General features: G+C 40.0%; 1 protein-coding gene across 4 annotated transcripts in view; it reads right to left on the bottom strand.

Moving 5' to 3' along the window:
- MSRA (methionine sulfoxide reductase A) overlaps window positions 1-22,863 on the bottom strand; it is a 241,674-nt gene that overhangs the window by 137,147 nt on the left and 81,664 nt on the right. For all 4 annotated transcript variants that reach the window (XM_015859751.2, XM_015859752.2, XM_032443475.1 and 1 more), the window contains one exon: window positions 15,324-15,392. In XM_015859751.2, coding sequence (XP_015715237.1) covers window positions 15,324-15,392 — 69 coding nt within the window. The remainder of the gene's footprint in view (window positions 1-15,323; window positions 15,393-22,863) is intronic.

The following is a 22,863-nucleotide window of genomic DNA, read 5'->3' as shown; positions in this document are numbered from 1 at the left end:
TGAAGTACTCTCCAACTGAGGTATGAGGAGTCCCAAAGCAAAGCAAAGAATCCCTTTTGGAAACATACCAGAGGATCCCAACTAACAGGTCTTTGTTTCAAATAATTCTTTTTCATGTTTTGACTGCTGGTTGGCAGAAACACTATTTGATAAACTGATGGTTTTTTCTACCTTTTCCTTGCCTTATTTCTGTAGATTTATATTCCACTGTAAAGCTTGTTTTAGAAAAAAGACTGCAACTTTCATCTAATCCATCTTTCGGCAGTAGAACATACCTATATATACCTAACATAACATAATGACATGGAATATAGTACAAAATTAAGAGCTGCCTCCAAAAGCACAGAAAATGTGTCTGAACGTTATGACTGCTTTAACAAGTGGAGCCAAGTGGTGATCTTGGTATTTGTTAGGCTGAGGCTGCCAAGATTAGGCATGGGGCAAAAGAATAATAATTATATAATATCCATCCAAAAAACAGTCTCAGTGTCTCACACCTGTAGACTTCCATCATACAAAAAGCTATCTTGTTCTTTGATTGATTTTCATTTATGAGATGGAACTAATTCTGTTTTCTTGGAGCTGCATTGGACATCGATTCCATTCTATTAAATGGGCCGATCTGGCAAAAATGGGATGAGAAGGTTTCATGAATGCAAGCTCAAATGCAGACCGTAAAAGATCTTCTCTCCAAGGCTCATTTCTACTATTCCATGCCACTGCTGATTTCAACACCACAAGTGTAGAACAAGCCAGCGACCTCCCCAAAAGCTTTCTGACAGAGCCATTCCATAAACATGAAGGAGCCCTGTCACAAATTGTAGAGTTCAGGCACTGGAAACTAAACCAGTAAATATGTGTTTCTTTAGTGCTCTTTAATGGGGATTTGGGAATACATCTGAGTGACGGCTCATGGATGGGAACAACTGGGCATCACTTTCGCTTGGACTGAATCACAAATAAGGCAATATTGCAGAAAAAATGTGTAAGATCTGTGGAAAAGACGTGCTATTTGCAGAGTAACAGCAGGCAGTCCCAAATGCAAAACATCTAAGTTAGCACTGAAGATCTTCCAGATCTAACTGATTAAAGGGAAGCCTTATAAAGTATTGTAGGGACCCATTCTTTCTTGGCCACAAAGGTGATACCTGAAGTGTCCAAGAACAGAAAGGAATTTGAGACAGATAAAAAGAATAACAAGGTTTATGGCCGAAATTATGACTGTATTGACTATACACTCCTTTAAATGTCTCACAAAATAAATCAGCCTCAATATGAGCATATTAATAAAAGCATCCAGGATTAAATGTGGAGGTTGGTGACCTTCTGCCTGTGGTGGGGGGGAGCTGGAGATTCATGAGGTCTCTTCCAACCCGGGCCATTCTGTGATTGATTCTGTGATTCTGTGAAACATGATGTACATGCATCATAAGCTATTTGCACATCTCCGATGTGCCCAAAAATGGAACAAAATCTTCATATGGATTAACAGAAAAGAATATCCAAGGACAGAGTTAACAAATGACGCCAGTTTGTGCACAGATGAATTCAGTCTAGCTACTTCTCTATCGACTCTGAAGAAGGGAGTAGTTTATTAACATATTACCTTTCTAAAGTCTGTTAGGGACGAAAGGAACCCCCAGCACAATAATGTATGAAAGAGATTGAGACAGAGCTACAAGGTCCTATCATCAACCTGATTATTTGCTTCATTGCAAAGCATCACATCTTCAGTTCAGTCATTGATTTGAGGCTTTCAAATCATTTTGTGATCTTCCTTTGCTCTATGCATTCCAGCACTTCGCACTAGAGATTCATTTTAGATCATCCTCGGTCATTTGACACACTTTAGTGCTCTGCTACTCAAGTAGAACTTGATGTACACATAAAATAAGAGATGTCATCAGGGCTGCGTAATCCATTTGATTCTCTTGAAACTGTATCTTTCATATAAACTCATCTCAGCAATAATAGAGAAGTCTTAGCCTTGTCTTGTGAAAATCTCTGTAATCTCTCAGCAACCTTAGGGAGTCTGAGATATACACAGAGGCAAAACAAAATATATTCTGCTATAATAGAAGCAAAGCACCACAAACATCTTGTTACGGGCAAAATAAGAATCACTTTCAGAGCTATAATGCAGAAAATAATAACTTGTTTACAAAGTCTGTTCACTGCAAGGAATAGAAATCTTGATTTTTCTTTGCCTCTTTGATAACTATTGCTAAGTTAAATTAACTGCCACAGACACGTTCGAAAAAAAAAAAGCCATGCCATATTACTTATTTTATCTATATCCCTAGACTTTAAATAACAACAGAAAGCTGTAGGCACCCCGACAATTATTTAAACTTGCAATCTATAATTGCTCAGGAGCAAAAAATAATTACATCCAAATAATAAGGCAGTTCAACAAACAGCCCTTTATTCCTCCTCGCCCCAACTCCATAGAAACATGCCCTAAACCCTTTTCCAATAGAAGCCCAAACTAATAAATGTCTTCTGAGTGTACCTAGAAGATCATTACAATTAATCTATTTTGAACCACAGCTGTCCTTAATGGTAATACAGAATTTCCAGGAGTTATTTTCTCATCTGTTAGAGGCCAATAAAATTTTGGTACGTTCTCACTTGCAAAAGAGAATACCTCTTTCCTATACATCCCGCAAAAGACAATTACTCAAAGAAATACCAGAGAAGATTGTTAGAGCAAAACTAATTTATATCCAGAGGAACAGACAGAGGACAAATAGATATGTGGTTATTCATTTACCATTTATGCAGTACTTGACATGCACTCACAGCCAAAAAACATGGCACGGCATTGTTGAAACTCAAGCAACTATGAAAGATACTGAGGCAGTGTCTACGCAGCGCTGATGGCTTGGGAAAGGAATTGTCATCAGGAAGAGTGAATCCTTGACCTGTTCTTGTCATTACCTACAAGAGGGAAGATTAAGGCTAGATATAAGGAGAAGGTTTTTTACAATAACAGGGGTGAGGCACTGACACGGGGCTGCACAGAGAGGCAGTGGGTGTCCCTGCAGACAGCTAAGGTCAGGCTGGATGGGCTCTGAGCACTGATGGAGCTGTGGGTGTCCCTGTTCAGTGCAGGGAGTGGGACCAGATGACCTATAACAATCCCTTCCAACTCAAGCCATTCTATGATACACTATTTGTTAAAGATGCACCACAACAGCTGCCAGCAGCCAACCAAGGAGGAGTTATCCATCTTCATCATGAAGTAGATGTAGCCATTTTAGAGCAGCTCTATGAATAAGTGAAGATAGGTTTACTTCTATGTGCAGAAGAATTTTGCTATTTCTTCACAGGTTTCGAATCAAGTATTAAAAAAACAAAATAAAATAAAATAAAAAAGCCATTTTGCAATGAAATGTGCATCACCTATGACTTAGGAGGTACATGATGGACAAGCCTGAGATACAACAGTGTGAACACTTAAGCAGAAGTCAATGGGCTCGTATAAATCAGATTTCTCTGCACAAACTCATGCTGGATAACTGCAGCTACCCAGCCAGGCTTGGATAACTCGGTACCACAGCACAGGCACAGACAGCATCCAGATCCATGCCAAGCCAGACATGCATCCAGAAGGAGCTGCTGCCTATTTCACAGCACCCGATGTGCCATCAGTCATTTTGCCTCCTATGGGGAAAACCAGGAAAAACTATATCGTCAGGGTTTTTCTTGTTTCTTTTGGTATACAGCGTCACAGTACTAAGTTTGTGAGGTTATAATGAATCTCATTTAAGTAAACTTCAAAACATTACTAGCAGAAAAGAACCATGTTGCATCCATTTATTCTCATCACAAATATTTCTCAACAGGAAGCTAATGACAGCTGTGGACTGCATCTGCATGGTTTTCAACACTGTTTTCAGTGATGACTCCTGTATTTTCCAAACAGCAAACAGGTTCTCACTATGAGACTCCTTACAACCTTAATAAATTAATAATGGAAAGACAGCTGATGGGATATGATAGGTAATATTGCACACATGTGATATATGTGACCTGTGACATACAGTGCATGATATACTAGGGATACATCTCACCTTATAGTCTGTCTCCAGCAGTGGAGAAGTACAAGAACTCAGGAAGGATAAGGAAAGGATGAATACACACAATGGTCACCATTACCATAACTGCTGTCCAGGCTTCTGACATTTGCAGGATTCACTGTGCTTCCTGTGGTTCCAATACCTCTCATTGGATCAACCTTCCAACTATTTCTCCTGCCTTCACTTCAATGTGAGAATCCTTTTATACACAGAAAACCCATTGGCACAGAGATCCACTCTTCTATTTTATCCCATCTTCTCTGATTCATTTCAAAGCTATTTCTACTTCTATTTTTAACAGCTGCTGCTTCCTATAGGGGAAGATATTCTGCAAAATCAACTCTCTTTCACATTCCCCATAACTATCAAACTTTTGCAGGTGTCCCTCATACCTCACATTTATCTCTTCTTCACAGCAGTCCTTCTGTATCCAGTTGATTCCTTGTATTGAAGATGCTCCAGACTTCTGACCACTCTTTTTTTCTGTTTCATTCTCTTTTCCTTTCCTCTTTCGTTTTCTAACAATATGCATTGACAAGGAAAAGAATTACGTACATACTAAGCATCAGCATTATTGTACTCCACAAAGTTGCACTGATGTAGGGAATCTGGGGACAAAACCTGGCTGATGGAGTCCCCAGCATCAGTCCCAGACCCACAGCAGGCTGCAGCCAGAGACAATACAACTGGCTGAGATCTGAAAGACTCTCCTAGTCTCAAGTCTTGCTTCTGTGAGCTTCAGCACATGCTCCAAAACATCTTGGATCCATACAGTCAGTACTTTGAATTAGAGGAAAATTATTTGTATACAGTCAATAAGTCTGTTGAAGCAACAGTACTGCCCAAGGCTACAAATATCTTTGCTTTCCTCTTGGGTTTGGTCTACCACATTGTAAAGCATAAATAACTGTAGTCTGTAACAAACAACTGCAGGGGACCCAGATGAATTTTTAAATGAGGCAACTGCCAATATTCAAACTCAGGAATTAATAGATTATTATATAAAGAGACCTTCCAGAAGGATGGGTGACTTTTGCACAAGTCTGTAGGTGAAAGGAAACAAAGGATATAGAAGACATTAGCCAGGACAAGGAAACTCAGATGAGTTTCCAGCTCTCTGCAGTCTCCTTTATGTGAAAAGGTTCTGTTCTTCACAGATGCCAGATTCTCACAGTACAGACAGCTCCAGCTGTGTATATCTGAAGCCAGTGGTGTGCCCTGGTGGCCAAGAAAGTCAATGGCATCCAGGCTTATATCAGAAACAGTGCAGCTATGGGAGCAGAAGGTGATCATCCCTCTGTACCCAACACTGGTGAGGCTTCACCATGAGTACTGTGTTCAGGTTTGGGCCTCTCACTACAAGACACTGAGGCACTGAGAAACAGCACACTACACAATGATTTGAAGAGGGATCACGCTAGCTATTAAAAACCAAGTCCTTCTACATCTAAAATACACCCAAATCTTTACCATAGTGGCACAGTCATGTTATCCTGGTTTTCTAGGTCTCTACAAAGCAGAGCAATTGAAATTCTCTTTTTCTGTCACAGAGGACTCTGAGTACAGCCATTCTAATGCTTAAAAACCCTAAATTTGCCCCCTCTGGGCTTGTCAGATGTGTTTCACTGAATTGCACTGAGTTTCTCCTACCCTGCTGTGCAGGTGGACTGTATGTAGGTACTGTCAAGGGCTTGCCTGGAGCCTTGGGTCACACTGAGCTAAGAAAAATAAGACACCAAAGATAGTGCCAATAGCACAGGAGAGATACAGGTAACTTCACATCCTAGAAAAAAGAGTCAATAAAAGCCGCATGACTGTTAGCCTTAGTCAACAGCAAGGCTCCACGTTATACCTTTGGGTACACAGAAAGACACCTTGCCCTTTCTGCAACTCTGCGTCGTTAGATAGTGTACCTAATTACAAATCCATTTCAACATTTCACTCGAGTTACATCCTTCTGACTTGAATGCGTGACTGCTTCTACATAATTCATAACGTGATTCTCAATAATTTTCAGTCAAGGTTCAAGCAGAAATGTGTCACACTAGGATTATATTATTTATAAGCACAGCGTTGGATTTAAGCCAATGACACACCAATAAATTTTATCTCAAAGCCTGACATATTGCATGCTGTTTTTCCTGGCTCACAAACAAATAACTACGTCTGTTTCAAAATTACTTACAGTTCAACTCAAATCAGAATTATTTTTATTTTTTTGTGTGATTAGTGCATCTTATCTTATTTGAAAAACCGCTGGTATTAATTCTTTCTTCTAGACATCCGTGTGTTTTGGGGAGGTGTTTTGTTCATACTTTGTTTTATGGTCATTTTATTTTTTTCTTATTGCATGTATCCCGCACAGAAAGCAAAGCCAGGTGGTATTCTAGTAGAAAAATATGAAACAAGACTCTGTCTGACCCTTTAAGCAGTGGATTTTCATTCTCTTCTGAAGACAACAGGCTTTAGCGTGTTGTCCAGAATAGACAGGGAGTCGGTACTTGCCAGCACAGTATGACACTGAAAGTAATCTTCATTATGTGGTCATTACCCTATATAGAGGATAAATTCATATCTAAAGGGGGGCTGTAAGAAAGAAAGGGATACACTCTTCAGTGGAGTCTGTTGGGACTGGACAAGGGGGAATGGCTTCAAACTCAAAGAGGAGAGATTTAGATTGGATATCATGATGGTGAGGCACTAGTACAGGCTGCCCAGAGAGGCAGTGGTGCCCCATCCCTGCAGACAGCCAAGGTCAGGCTGGATGGGCTCTGAGCACTGATGGAGCTGTGGGTGTCCCTGCTCAGTGCAGGGAGTGAGAAAGATGGCCTTGAAGGGTCCTTTCCAACTCAAAGGTTTGTATGATCCCATGATAATGTAGTAGACAAATACTGATATAATGGACTCTGGAGGAAATACTCAAGAAACAGTTCTCCGCTAACCCCTAACACTGGAAACAGAGGCTTCTATACTTCAGTCTACAGACTTAAACTACACTTAGGTCTGTGTAAATAGGTGTTCACATGTTATCAAAGGTGTCCCCAAGCCCCCAGTTGTGGTCAGTAGGGACCCAGAAAAACAAAAGGAACACAAAAATGAAGGCAACTGCTGGCAACCCCAGATGCCTTAAGAAGAGGTTCTTCACAAGACCAGTGTAAGAACAGCACTTACAAAATGGGTTGGCCTGTGTCCTTGGAAGCTGGAGATCAAGAAAGCATACAGAATCCCTGTTATAGAATCCCTAAACTTTGTAATCTAATATTATTTTGGATGTCCCTGATATCAGATTGGATTTTATGGCAAATTTCTTCTCATAAAGAACAGTGATGCAGTGGCACAGCTGCCCAGGGAGGTGGTGGGGTCACCATCCCTGGAGGTGTTCCAGAGCTGTGGGGATGTGGCACTGAGGGATGTGGGCAGTGGGTATGGGGAATGGGCTGGGGTTGGACTTGAGGATGTTAGTGCTCTTCTTCAACCTTCATGGTTCCGTGACTCCATGATAATTCCTTCTATATGGCTTTCATCTACTCATTCAGAACAGCACGGCTCTCCCGAGACTTGTCACAACGCCCTGTGGACTTCTGAAATGCCCTAAGACACTCCACGTGGCATAAAATATCTGCAGCACGTTTATGGAAATGAATGAATTCTCCCTGGTTGAAGCTAGACGGCTTTAGATAGAATACAAAGAGTGATTCATTCCTTCCTAAGGCAGGAACTGTTGTGAGCTGACCTCCAAATGCATCTTCTCTGACCAGGGAGAAATTCTTGAAGACAACTTTGGATTAGATGCCTAAAGTTTATTGAGATTAATTCCAGGCTGATAACCTGTAAAGATTCCAGTTGATTCCCCTGAGCTTCTGAGTGCTTCCAAGCAAGAATTTAAGTGAGATACAAAATGACGTATTTTTTTTAGATCATCAATAACCTGATTATGATTTCATAAGGGGAAAAAAGCTCCAGAAAACCAAAAAAATGACACTAAATTCTTCTGTGCCAAGTAACCCTATACGTATTGCTTTCCTTCTTGCTTTCTTTCTTTAATATAGAACCCTAATTGCCCTGTCTCATTATCCCCGGTTCTAAAACTGTCGGTCTGTGACGTGCTGTTGGGAGGATAAATCCACTACAATCGGTAAGTTGAGCTGAAAATACTTAGTGAATGTCAAAGGATGTCTAAAATTATCAAAACAACACAATGTTATGCCTCCAAAAACCTCCTCAGATGTGTTTTTTTTCTCTGCTGTTGCAACTACAGACAATTAGCATCGGCTTTTTCATGGCTGAATAGAGCAAAACATCGTGATTCTGTATGTTTTATGTCACGTCACCATGCTCTGTGCTTTATTAACAGGAATCTAAGGATAGATTTGTATTGTAAATGTGTACGTGTGTATATCCCAGCACATAAACACGCACACACACACACGCACATATATCTCCCACAAAGCAGCATAAATCTGATGAGGGCAGCCTCTAGTCATTAACAGGATAATTTACTTCTATTTCAAACTTAAACCAACTCAGAATGATGCCAAGCATATGTTCATCCCAGTCACTGATATATCCCTATTTATCATAGGCAAGTAATTACCTCTCTGCAATGCTTTTACATAGCTAAAGTAATCTAGGTGCTGTGCTGGCTTTTTGCAGAGAAAATAAAGCAGGCATTAGAGTCAATGCCACTGGAGATGACTGAGCCCTATCTCTAAAATCATGTAAACTAAAAAACTTTCTCACAAAGTGAGAAAGTCCCCCCAGAACATAATTAAATGGCTGTTTCAAGGTGAATAATGTGGACTGAAAAGCTGTGAACTGATTTACTTTCAAGAGCCTCTAGATCTGCACTAATGTGCAGTACATACTCTAAGTGGAAATCCACACAAAGCTAAATTCTTCATTACCTCAAGAAACCTAAATTAACATAAACAAGTCCCTCATGCAGAAGGACAGATATTGTGTTTGAAGGCCACATTACTTTTGTTTTCAGAAGCAAAAAGAAAGAGACGTGGATCCTTTGAAATACAAGAATGTTATGAAGGGTTGAGCTGATCAAGGACAGCTTTCACTTTGCATTAGGCATACTTTATTGTTCTTTATTAGTGCTTATATATGTCTGGAAATGTCCTTGGCAAAGACCAAGCAGACTTGTACTATTTTATATCTATCTGAGTCTGTCTCACATAGTGCTCTGCACTTGTGATGCACAATGCTATCAAATCAGATCACCAGCATTTAATGCATGATGTAAATGATGTACCATAGGACAACTGAAATTAAATAATAAGATTCTTATTTTCAAACGGCCTCAGAATGATCTTCATTTATGTGTTTATAACTGTAGGTCTTTCTATTTGAGTTCTAGGCTGGATGTGGCTCTGGGCAGCCTTGTCTGGTGGTTGGTGACCCTGCACATGGCAGGGGGTTGAAACCAGATGGTCATTGTGGTCTTTTTCAACACAGACCATTCTAGGATTCTAGGAATAAAGAATGTTCCCTGGCAATTGCATCCTGCTGACCCAAATCCTGAGGGTTTGACCAGCAAAACAGAGCACTGACCTTTTGGCAAGTCTATGAGCAGGATGTTTAAGCACCAGTGGCAACAAGGATGAGCCAGGAACAGATGATGGAGGCAAGGAAATAGGCTGTGTTTTAGTTCTCTTGAAGAGACACTAAAAAGAGGCCATCGGTCAGTATATGGAGGATAAAACAAAAGGAAAATGGGTAATAGTGGCATAATACCTTAACATAAATACATTGAAGAACTGTACAAATCCTGCCACTTAGTACACCTCCTTCACTTTTCCAAGATGGTGAAAGAAAATTAGCATGAGAAACACGAATCCTTCTGGAAGATGTTCCCTCCAGCTCTCAGCTCTTCCACAACCTGATCCCAGTAACATCTGGTAATACTGCTGTACATGTTTCTCCTACAATTTGGGTCACAGCACACACACCTGTTTCCACATCATGTCATATATTCTCCTCAGACAGAGATGTAATATCTTCTGACGTGTAGCATGGTTTAAAGTTTTTTTTTCCTTTACTGAGCAACAGAGAAAATCTGTTTGATCTTTTCTAGCCATCTAAAACAAAGGTATTTCTCTTGGGGTCCAAACTTTTTCCTCTGATTTCCCTTTTTTGTGGTGAAAAGAACAGAGCTCGTTATAAAACCAGAGTAATTCAAAACTAAGTCAGAGGAAAGGACTTCTTAACACATCTGAAGGGCCACCAGTGGGAGCTTCAAGAACTAGGAAAGGAAACCTATAAGCAGTCATCATGGATAAATGTGCCATGCCACTTCCCAGTGGTCAACCGTCATATGTCATTACATTTACCTGCTGATAATAATATCACTGAAAAGTTGTATTTCACAGTCATCTTTTAAAGCAGAATACATACAAAAATAAAAAAACAAATTCTCTAATTGGCCATTACCATGAATCATACAATCATACAATCACTGAGGTTGGAGAAGACCTCTAAGATCATCCAGTCCAATCCCAAACCACCCCCACCATGCCCAATGAACATGTCATAGAATCAGAGAATCATGCAATCACCATGGTTGGAAAAGAACTAAAAGATCAACAGTCCAACCATTCACCTATTCAAAATAGCTCCCACTAAACCATGTCCCTCAGTGTTGCAAAATAAAAGGGTTGGGGCATATTAATATGGCATTGAAACGTTAATCATAGGTTTTAAGTAGTTCCCCTAAATGTAAAGACCCAATACATTGGGAATTCTACACAGATCCTTTTGTGACTATGGGAGCATGTAATGACTTACACCAGAGAATTCTCTGCAATGTTTGCCAAACACATCTTCAGGATTTTAATTAAAAGTCCTGCGATTTTCAGCTGAAAGGAGTAGCCAAAGCATTTTGTGTATTTGGAAGAGGGGAAATGCCTCAATGCATCCCATTGGAAATGGTTTTCTTTTAGTTGAAAAGTTTCCCTGATGAAGCCTTCATTATGAGGAGCTGAACCAGCCAGGTCCTACTCCAGGAGCTCAGCCTGAGCCATGTGGGAGCTGAACAATGCCATACTTGGAGTCTGCATATGAAGGCTGAGAAACTGGATGGTAAATTGGAGAACCTTGGTGTAATCCTCTTTTTGCTTTTTAATAACCTTTGGAAGCCGTGGGAATTGTGGCAGTGCAGAGGTTACATCTGAATCTCAACAGGACATAAAAACCCAGGCAAAATATCACACTAATATGGATACACAGAATTACTGGAACATGCTGCTGTCTATTAAGTGCAGAGCAGAAGGTGAACAAGCTTGGATGTGTCTGCCAATTCAGAAATGTCTGTAATTAGATCTTATCAGTTACTTAACATCCTACTTCTGTCTATATTTTGTTTACATTAAGAAACCAATTACCCCATTACTAGCCAGTACATGTCAAGCAAATACAACATAATATGGTCCTGTATTTAAGAAGTGTAATAACTACAATTAATTCTTGCCAGGTTTTAGAAAAGGTAAATAAGAGCCTTTCTATGTCATACGACAGTTCACTTCAGTGAAACAAGTTATCATACAAAGCATTAACATTCAGAAACTTTGACTAGAAATGTTTCTGAGCATAATGCAGCACTGCATTTAAATGTGAGTTTAAAACATACAAAGAATTTCAATGGCACTGATGGAACTCTCCACTTATTGAAAGCACATGCTCGGCAGCATCTGTCCAAATCTCCATCTCAGACCTTAGATTACTCCTTTTCCACATTATCAAACCCCTAATATATCTTTACGTTTTCTCTTTTCATTTGTTTTTTGGTCAAAAATAGTCACTACAGGTAAAAAAAATAAACTGAAAATGCCTGTGGCCATTAAAATTACACTAAAGGAAAAAAAATCCCTAACGTTTTTATTGCATCTCTTCCATTTTAGCATGATACAACTCAAACAGCCAGTACTCAGAACTGCATCTGCTGCAGTCGCTGAAGGTTTGAATACAGCCCCTTTCTTCTCTTCAAGGGACAAAGTGACTTTGATACAGAATTCTGCAGTGTTTCCAGTGAGACCTTGTGCAGCGTCTGCGTACCTCCTGTGCTCTTAGTGCTTCATTATTGGCTGGAAACTGGATTAAGAGGTCACTGGATGGTTAGCTTTCAAACATTTCCATTAAAGGCTCACCTTCACCCTTGAAATCTACTGTTTCATCTTTGTTTCTACCATTGTAGAACCATTGTAGAATCAAGGACACGTTTCTTTATTCTAACCAACAATAAGTGTGTCCTAGACAGCTGAGTGATGCCAAACAACCTGAGAAGCTCAAGATCATTTAAATAGTCTGAAATCTGTGAGGTTCTGTTATAAAAGGGAAAGCAGCGGGAACAATACACTATGTATATTCACCCTGGATCAAAACATGAAGCCGTATCACAAAGTAAATAGCACAGCATTAGTAAGAGCACCTCTAAGGAGGTTTTGCAGAAGATGGAGCAATGGAAAGCAATCTGACTGCCTTTCACTAGCAGGTAAAAAGATTAGCATACACAACCAGTATTGCATTTTACATTTTATTTTTACTGGTGAATCTGAAACTATACACGTAGTGGGAATATTCACTGCATGTAGTGAGATTAACCATAAGGTTATTTACAGGCTGCCCAGAGAGGCTGTGGATGCCCCATCCATCCCTGGAGGTGTTCAAGGCCAGGTTGGATGGGGCCCTGGGCAGCCTGGGCTGGTATTCAATGTGGAGGTTGGTGGCCCTGCCTGTGGTGGAGGGTTGGAGCTTCATGATCCTTGAAGTCCCTTCCAACTCAACCATTCTGTGATTCTATGATTCTTTTCTAGATACTTTTAAAGAAAAGGGATCCCTTTCCAGAGACAACTACTTGAATCTTGTCCCTGTGTGACCACAATTAAAAGATTAAGGGATGCTTCTGCAGAAAAGATTTCAGAGGCACTTTCTTGTTAAGGTGGAGTCAGAGACACTACTCCCAAAAATATGACTAGCTCTGTATTTTCCCCCAGCTTACAGAGTCCTAAAATACAAAGAACTTGCTGTTAAGGGGAGCACACACAGGTAGGCTTAACAGCAATATGAAAACAAGATTTACTTACACAATACTTATCTTTGAGTACTTCCTTTCATTCCTATTCACACTGGGACAGGAAACATAGCCCCATGGAGGCAGCAAAAATGCACTGCAGCATCCTTTTTCTATACCACTTATCAGAACGTGATGCCAATGCCAACAAATGACAACAATTATCATCAGAGTCGTGTTTGTATACCACTATATTTCAGGTCTAATAGTAAACCTAAGAACACGTAGGTTTTCCATTTATTCACAGCACAGATGGCAACAGCATGAGTTTTCACCACCTATCCCAGCATTTGCAATCACACGTTTGTGGAAAATCTAGGGCAATTTAAAAATGATGGAAGCTATTAAGCGTGATAGCAATACAGAGGACTCCTTCAAAAGGATTAAAATTAGGATACTTAATAAGATTTGGAGCTTTTCCAAGGAAATTCCATAGGTAGAATACTACTTCCTATGAAACGCGACAAATTACGTACAATCAATAGTTATACAGTCTATAACACTCATACCCGCACCGCTATAAACACTGAAAAACTGATCTAAGCATCCAAAAGAAAATAAAGGAAGAGCTTTATAAATGTTAATAGTGATGACTACATCAGTATCAGATTGTACCAGAACTCTCTGACTCTATCTTTATAGTTGTATTTCTACAACCATCTCAACCTTAGAACTCAAAAGGTAACAGAAAATCATTTTCTGCTAGTTCCAAGAAAACTATAAAGCAAACTCTCATTCCACCACTCCAAGAATGTTTAGATGTCCCCTAGGTCCCCACACAAGGGAACACTGGAAGGAAGATGCTACTGAGTCAGAGGAAAACTGAAGAGTACTTGTAGAAGTTGTTATGATAATTGAATGGTGAAACCCACAAAACCATTTCTCTTGTCAAACCATGGTAACCACAGCAACATTAGCACCACAGACAAGTTAACATTTATTATGATATTCTGAAATAATCGATTGAAAATATAATTTTGGGATCACAAAGTGGTGCCTATGGCTAACTGAGACCTTTGAATACCCACAGGATTGCTGAAAATTTCCAATACAAACAGACCTCAGTTGTCTGAAAACAGATTCAGATCATCAATTCATTCCAGGTAGATTAATAAACTGTTATTATATAAGAACTTCTGAGCAGTGCTCAGGTTTCTAAAATATCCATGCAATGTCTTTTCTAAGTTCTTTTTCTTTGGTAGTTCATTTCAGTGATGAAGCTTTTTGTTGCTATTAATGAATTTTGTCTAATTCCTCAATAGAATGTGAAATTCATTTTAGTATCTGTCTTGGAATCACGGCACACAGGTATAAAATTGCCTGCTACTGTCAACCCACTGTACCTCTGGTTACATACCTATAGGTTGCATTTATTCTTTTTGCTACAGCACACTGGACATTTATACAGCACTGCTTCCCTCCTTTCAGGGGTACATCTTCCTGTTTTACATACATCCTCCAGTTGTTGTTACAGGTGTTGTCTGACAATATTTATATGTATTCTATTAGAATGAGATCGGGTCAAAACCAGCAAGGACTGCTTTATATACCTGACTCGTACTAACTGTAATTCATGGCTCCATCAGGCTACATGATGTAGCAAGTGTATAAAGGAATATCAAGATTTACTTCAACATCACAGATGGATAAATATTTACTAGAGGGCAATAAATTTCCTAAGGTGACTTTGTACCATCCTGCAGAATCTAGTAAAGAATTATATCCTTTCTAAACAACCCAATCTTACGGTTCAAAACAGATTTAGGAAATCTTTCCTTCTCTACAACAGTAACCTTTAAGGATAAATGTCATAGGAATCCACCTTTTTCTTCCCAAGTAAATTCCATAAGTTCATTCATAGAGACGAAGATCAGTACATTCTGACTACTCCCAGATTAAGCTGAAGTCCATATCTTGCTTAAAATAACAAACTAGCTCTGTTGTCTCTCAACAGGAAGTCTACAGGATGACTCACAAAGTACAAAACAGATTTCATTTGGGGTCACACAAATGGAAACAGATCTGCAAGTATAGTAGATAAAGCTTTCTACCCAACTGTCTGAGTTCCAGAATGGAACGGTTATGGAATGGCTATGAAGACCAGATTCTGAACTTGAGCTGAAAATACAATACATCTTAAAGCTTTCATTCTAAAGCCAATGTCTTACCAAATATAGCCATCTGAGTTCCCTCTGGAAAAGGTTCTACCATTCTGTTCCCATTGACATGATGTTTATCTAGAAGGAAAAAGAAAAAAAAGATAAAAATGTAACAGAATATACACTTTCCATGAAAACACAACCATTTTTACTTAAAGTTCTATTGACACCTGACATTCGATTTATCAAATCTCTCCTGCATGAATCCCCAATAAATGGGACTCCGCAGCCTCTGAGTCTATTTCTCAACAGCACAGCTCTCTACAGACCCCAGGACACAAAGTGGAGCTCAACAGGGTGTGGGGAGAAAACAGGATTAAAACAGATAAGGACACAGAGATCACTTATCAATCACCATTACATACAAAACAGGTACAGACTGGAGAAAGCTCATTTATTGCCAACTGAAATAGGTTTACAGTGAGAAACAAAGACTCAAACAACCACCATTCCTCACTCCTTACTCTTTCCAAGCTCAACTTCACTCCGTCCCCTCACCTTGGGGTTAACAGGGTTGTTCCTGATGCATTTCCTCTCACTGCCATGTTTTGCCTTTTCTTACCTGTACACTCACAAGAGGATCCACCAGTTTCACCGACAGACTTGACGGTGCCCTTGTGTAACTTATACTGGGGGAGGGTATAAGACAGAAGTATTACACAAAGTACTTGCATAAAAGCTGAATGAAGACTGATACCCAGTCTTAAGGAATACAATGCATGCAGAAAAGTGCATATGGACAACACTGACGGTGCACACAGGGGAGCTTCTATGCAAGACAATGGCTGAAGTTCGCTTTGCTCCCTATGAGAGAAGATGGCTAAAAACTGCTCCGTTTCCAAACTTCTAAATAAAATATTCCTTGCATCCCAATGTACTTCTCTTTCAACTCATCTCCTCAGCATAAAGAAAATCCGAGTCCTTGTGATATCATATGTTTACAATGACTCTTCAGTCAAGACAGTATGTAGAAGCTGGAACAGAGCACTCAAAGCCCCAGCTAAAATACACAGATCCACAACAGAATATTCTCAGTCTTTTCCACTGCCATTTCCACATTCATTTCCTGATCACACTCAGTTCTAAGAGTCATTGCCAGAACTGGTGGAAAGGATTAAAAAATCGTCTGAACTGGCAATAGGGGTTTCTGTGCACAAAACACTTTCCAGGGAGAAAGCCAAGAGATTACCTCAGTATGTGTACTATATTTCTCCCTGTAGTATAGAATCTGGTGTGGAATAAAACAGGTCAAAATGAGAACACAGGACTGCCTTGCAAACTCCCTGCAAGCAATATTTTTGATTAGTGGGGAGGCATAACGCAGTCCTAATCCCAGCTGGCATCAAACATTAATCAACAGGCAGTGATGGGGGGAAGCAGGGTTATCTGCAGTTGATGCAGGAGGTCCCATGAAGACAATTGTTTACATTTAAGGAGATTGAATGCCCTGTGCCATGCAAGTCAAGAAAGGGGATTCTGAAAGGAAATTGTTAGGAGACTCCAGAGGGCTTGTAATATGGCCAGTGCTACACAAGGTTTCCACCTTGTTAGCTCTAGCTTGCATTACCAACATGATCTATAGCCATATGAGATGGGCAAACAGTCAGGAAAATTACGAAACATCATGCAAGATTAAATAAACCAACCCTGCCCTGGTCCTGATAGCTGCCTTCATTTAAAGAGTGAATGACATACATGATGTATGATGTAGTTATCATTTCAAATGGTAAGGCTTTCAATATATTAAAATTAGTATTAAACTTTTAGAGGTGAATAGGGCTTGAAAGAAAATAATGTTTTCAGACTTCTCAAGTCATCCTCCAGTATTGTTTCAAAGATCTTAGCCAGATAAAATCATTAATTTCCTTAACATTTACATTTTATTTTACATTTTTTTACAGTGTTCCCTGCCCTCTGCTTAGGTGCATTAAATAGCAAGAAAAAAATAAATAAACAAAATTTACAAGGGCTTCCACAAAACATAAATTCTACCTTAGGAAGAAAGAAAATCCATTTTGGTCTAAAGATTCTCTCAACAAATACACTATTCGAACAGTACCGCAGTTGGGATTTTTCACTGCTTTAATTCTCCTCCACAGGTTGGAATGAGAAGCTGAAGAAGGATCAGAAAAACCCTGGCCCCATGGAATTAGAAGAAATAATCTGATGGGCATTTCATAACTTGCCAACAGAAACAATACATTGCATTTCCAAGTCACTGGCATTCCAGAGACACAGGCTTACAATATATATAAAATAGAAAGTACTGAGACTAGCAGTGAGCATATGGCTAGCTGTGAAAGTTAACTTCAGCTTCCTAGTGGTGAAAAATACAAGTTAATACAGGTGGTATTTTTAGTGATAATGCTTCAATGGACTACACAGCATTCAGGCACTTGGAAAAGAAGAGTTGGGAGGACACGGATGTCTTTATAACATCTTCTTGATCCTCTTGACCCTTATGATTTCAACAGAGAGATAATTAATAAGGGAACATTTTTTTTTCCTTAGAATGGATATTCAGGCTGATAGAGTTTTTGTCTATATAATTTCTCAATGAAGCAATTTGGGACTTCCTCTCCAAATTACCAAACGCCGCTCTAGCCACAACAGCAGGAATTCTCTACCATTTTTCAAATTAAATCTGAGAGAAATCTGCAACATACTGTGCTCACTGCTGAACAGAAATAGGATGCAATGAAAGCAACACATATCCTGGAGGTCTTGACATTCAACTTTAGCTTCAGGCAAAATCTGCTTTATAGATACACAGTGCTGGGCCCTTTCTCCTGAGATGCTCTGGATTTTTATGGAAATAATCTTTAGACTCCTTCTCCTCTGTCTGTGAAACAGCATAATGTATGGAAAAATAATCAAAAGTAGCTCAGTAGAACAATCAAAAGTTGCTCAGGCCCGCAGTACTTCTTTAGCATCATTCAGTCTTTGAAGTCTAACACTGAACAGTTTCTAACGTAGTCCTACAACTGTCCTCTGCTAAAGATTGACTGAACTCAAGTAAAGTTAAATGCATGGACTAGAAAGACAGAATGGCTCAGGTTGAAAGGGACCTCAAGGATATTCAAGTTCTAACCACCCTGCTGCAGGCAGGACTGCCAACCACTAGATCAAGTACTAGATAAGGCTGCCTACGGCCCCATCCAACCCTTAGACACCTCCAGGGACAGGGCATCCACGACCTCTCTGGGCAGCCTGTTCCAGCATCTCATCAGCCTCCCAGTGAAAAGCTTCCCTAACATGTAGCCCAAATCTCCCTTCCTTTCATTTAAAACCATTCCCCCTTGGCCAATGACTTTTTACCCATGTAAAATATTGACTTCCCTTCTGTTTATAATCTCCATGTAAATATTGGAAGGCCATAATGAGGTCTGGACCTTTTCCAAAAGCCCAACATTTTCATGTATTGAGGGCCCCAATCTGGGGTCTCCTTCCATGCCCTGGCTTTCCTAATTCTATCTTTGTACGTCTGGACAGTATCCTGTATTCTTCCCAGGTGACACATCCTTGTTTCCACTGCCTGTACTTACCCTTCTTTCCCCTCAGGTTGACCCCCTTCTTTTCCCTCAGGTTGACCAGCAGGTGCTTGCCAAGCCATGCCAGTTTCCTGCCCCCTCTGCTTGCAATGGGCAATATCTGTACCAGTAAGCCATTAAAATAAACAAGTCCTATCTAGAAAGTATTTGAGAGAGTGTTAATTAGCCTAACCAAAATCACATTATACCCTGTCTTAGCAGTCTACCAGTATGGACAACCAAGTTCCTGTGCCTAGACCTGTTCTCGGGAACATTTTAATTTATTAGCATGCACTTCAATTATCTTCACAGTTCCATGTACGTCAATGGTATCACACCAGTAATAGAAATTTAACAACAGAAGATGTTCTAATGAGAAATTTATAAAAATACATTTCCTTTCAGACCAGTCCGACTATGGCTTTAAGCAGATTTAATCTTCTGCTTGTATGTATAAGTCTAGAGGAAAATCAAACCCTGATACATAAAAACTTGCTGCTGTTAAGTTAGATTCCTAATACAGCCATTGCTAAAGCATTTATATCATGTATCAGGCCCTTAACAGAATATAACTTGTAATTAATAGGGACTTAAGCTTGTACTTCTGTCTTAAATATACAACATTATTGCACTTGTGCACTACTGAGCAGCCAGATACTCATAGGCAAAATCACCTCTCACAGAAATACAGACAAAAGTTGCACCAAGAATGAAATTAGCAGTGCAGAAAGTCTATACAGGCCATTCTGAATAACTGCAGGAGACCTAGGATAAGATAACAGATGCCTTTAATGAAGACAAGCGCCCTACTTGTGGACTCAAATGAAGCAACCTTAAAAAGATTTGGCTTTCACAGGATGCTGATCCAGCACTGAGTGAAAATGAGACATTTTCTGGTCTCAAAATATTCAACCTCAAGCAATCATAGCAGAGATTTAAAAGCATTATTTTTTATTCGCCCGTAAGAGATTCATTTGTTCTTCATATTTATCTTTTGTTTTTTAAACCATTAGGGAATACTTAGACTGCATATCCAAACTTGTTTTATCAGAGCGGCCAGAAAGTTATTATTTTTAAATGAAAACTGAGATTCTCCCATAATCAAATTAATCTAGGAGTAGGGGTCATATTTACACACAAGGACTGTTAATTTGCCATGGTAAGCACAGCCAGGAATTGAATTGAAAATAGCTGATTAACCAATTACCACGAGCCTCCTCCTTCTCTACCAGCTTTGCTGGGCTAAGACTTGGAACACAGCTCTGCCACCCGTTCAGCACACAAGCACGATGACTGCGTGGGAAGAGGACGAGGAAAAGGGATAAGCAGTGATGGGGTGAAGGAGCTTCCTAAAGCCAATCAGCTGCTTGAACGACTCCTCTTCCCCCATCTGTTTCGTCTAGGGCACTTTTCTACTCCTTTCACAGCAATATCAAGGAGGTTTTTTCTCCATTGGTTCACCAAACACCCACTTGGCCGTCCGCATGGCAGCAAGGTCACTGAGAAGCTGGAAATATCTGATGAATGACTCTGTGTCATTCTATGACAGGCTAGAAGATAGAAGTAGTTTGTAAAACAGTCGCAAAAATAGCTAAGTGGCTGATAATTGCAAAGTGCCATATAAGCAAGGATATATTGTTGTAAGAGTTGAAAGGTGGGCACCAAAGAAACAGGCTGGATATTTCAGGTTGGATATAAGGAAAATTTCCTTAGAAAAAGCAGTGATTCAATGACATAGTTGCCCAGGGAGGTGGTGGGGTCAATGTCCATGGAGGTGATTCAGAACTGTGGGGATGTGGAACTGAGGGACACATTGAAGTGGGCTGAGGTTGGAGATCTTAGAGGTCTTTTACAATCAGAATGATTCTTTGAGCCTTTCATGCTATGATTCCATAAAAGCACCGCTCGCTTTTACAAAGTTTTAGGTGAACATGGTGTATATAGCTAATATTTAGCACAGTTGCCATATTCATCTTAACTAAAAGTTCCGATGCAATAAAAGGGCTTGGAGCCAGGCCTGTGTGAAGAAGACTGCTTTCACCTAAATACACAGTGGTGAGGAAAAGTGTTTCTCACTGAGTAGGTAAGTTATCTAAATGCATCCAACATTTTGGATGTAAGAGGAGCATTTCATCCATAACCACAACTCCACTTCTTTAAAACATAGCGATGAAGAGTGGGATGGCAGACGCCATTCGAAAGCTCTGCTCATAAACTGCAGACAGGCTGATGGCATTTCACTATGACCTACAGCCAGAGTGTTGTTTTATTTGAAAACACATTGAAAGCCCAAGTTTAACTTTGGTGTCTGAGACTGCACTCTCCAAAAGGAGCACAGTAAAATGAACACTGTGATGAGAAGGTGTCAGATTCATTGCTTCTGTGATGGCTGAGAAAGCTTTACTGCTTGAGAAGGCTGGATTATCAGCACTCTGAAAGCTGACACGACAACAAATCTAGCCTGCAGCATGATTGAACCACTTTGTGAGGAGTAAGACATTCAGTAAAAGCTCCTCATGGCATGATTGGTAACCCACTGCGAGACACATGGGCTATCAGGCCTGTTCATCCCCTACTGCTTTTTCATATAACACATTTCACTGCTGTGCACCATCAATATACAGTACATAATTGAAGGCCAGTGGGTTTCCTTTCAGGTTTGTAAACAAGAAATTATCTAATTTGTATTTCCAGTGAAAGACCACAACGCTTAGGAAAAAAAATGATGGAAATTTGGCAATGCCATGCTACCATCTAATATCTAATGAGCAAAATGGTAAATGCTACCAAAGAGAAGAAACCCTAAGTGAGACGCACAAGAGGGAGAGGGCTGCTCAGCTTCAGGCCTCTGCAGAGCTAATGGTGATAGCAGGTGCGTGATTCACGGCAGAGTTTTGTCCATAAATTCTTCTTAGCTGGTAGCCAAATAGGAGCTTGTCCTTATATTGAGGTCCGGTTCAACGAGCAGAACTGTTAGTTCTGCAAGCTCCCGTGTAAGAAGAAAATCTAATGTCATAGCAGATGAAATCCCAAGAGCTGTGTTTTAAATCACTTTGTTCCCCCAAAGGATATTTTCGGCTTGGAACACTGCTTCCAGAATCCAGCCATTCATGTTTCCAAATCTGACAAGTCATTTTGGTTCTCGGCACTGGCAGAGAGACGGCGTACATGATCTACTGGGTATCCTTCACCTCTCATTTCTGCACTTCCATCATCCTCCGTCAGTAGAGATCAGCTGTCAACTCACTACCAATTAAAAATAGAGGTCAGCTCCGTAACGGTAACTCACTGCCTGTAACTAATTGTAGTAGGGTGTCGTCGTTCTCACGTGGTGGTTCCCAACTATTATTAAACAAGCACGATATCGTTAAACGGAAAATATTAGATGATGGATTTTGTTGAGAAATAAGTAACTGCTCACTTATTAAAATAGGTCACGAAAGGAAGAACGGTAGCTGAAAATAGATTTGAAATGTATTCTGGAGATGATGTCTCAGAATCTGACACACAGTGTTCTGCTGCATCCATTCTATCAAACAGATTATTACACACAAACTGATTGATGCTACAAAATGTGATGCGCCCTAGCACGGCGTGTCAGCTCAGAACCCAGAACACATGGACTTCTCAACAAACATAGGTTATTTTTAATGAACAAAGGCAAGATTATCGCACTCTGATTTTGTTCTTCTGCATTTCTCGCTGGGAAAAGCACCAACAAGAATGACAGGAAAATAAGTTTTTGAAAATGAAAATGGATTCATTTCTTAGGAGAGGGCAGTGGGGAGACAGAAGGGGAGAAAAAGCGCTTCTGAAATTTCCAATCTACTGGGGTTTGCAGATTAGTGGCTGAACAGCTGTGCCTGTAGCTGTGTGACTGTGCTAATAGGAAGCAGTATGTCATGCGGCGATGGACCACAAGGGAAGCCAGCATGGCAGTGTGAAAGGGTGGATGGGCTGCAAGGCCATAGGAGACTGTATCTGCGATTGGGAAGATAGGAAAATGCATATGACAATGA

Source organism: Coturnix japonica, chromosome 3, assembly GCF_001577835.2.
Source record: "Coturnix japonica isolate 7356 chromosome 3, Coturnix japonica 2.1, whole genome shotgun sequence".
NCBI lineage: Eukaryota > Metazoa > Chordata > Aves > Galliformes > Phasianidae > Coturnix > Coturnix japonica.
Note: the sequence above shows the minus strand (reverse complement) of the source record. Positions and strands in the feature narration are given on the sequence as shown.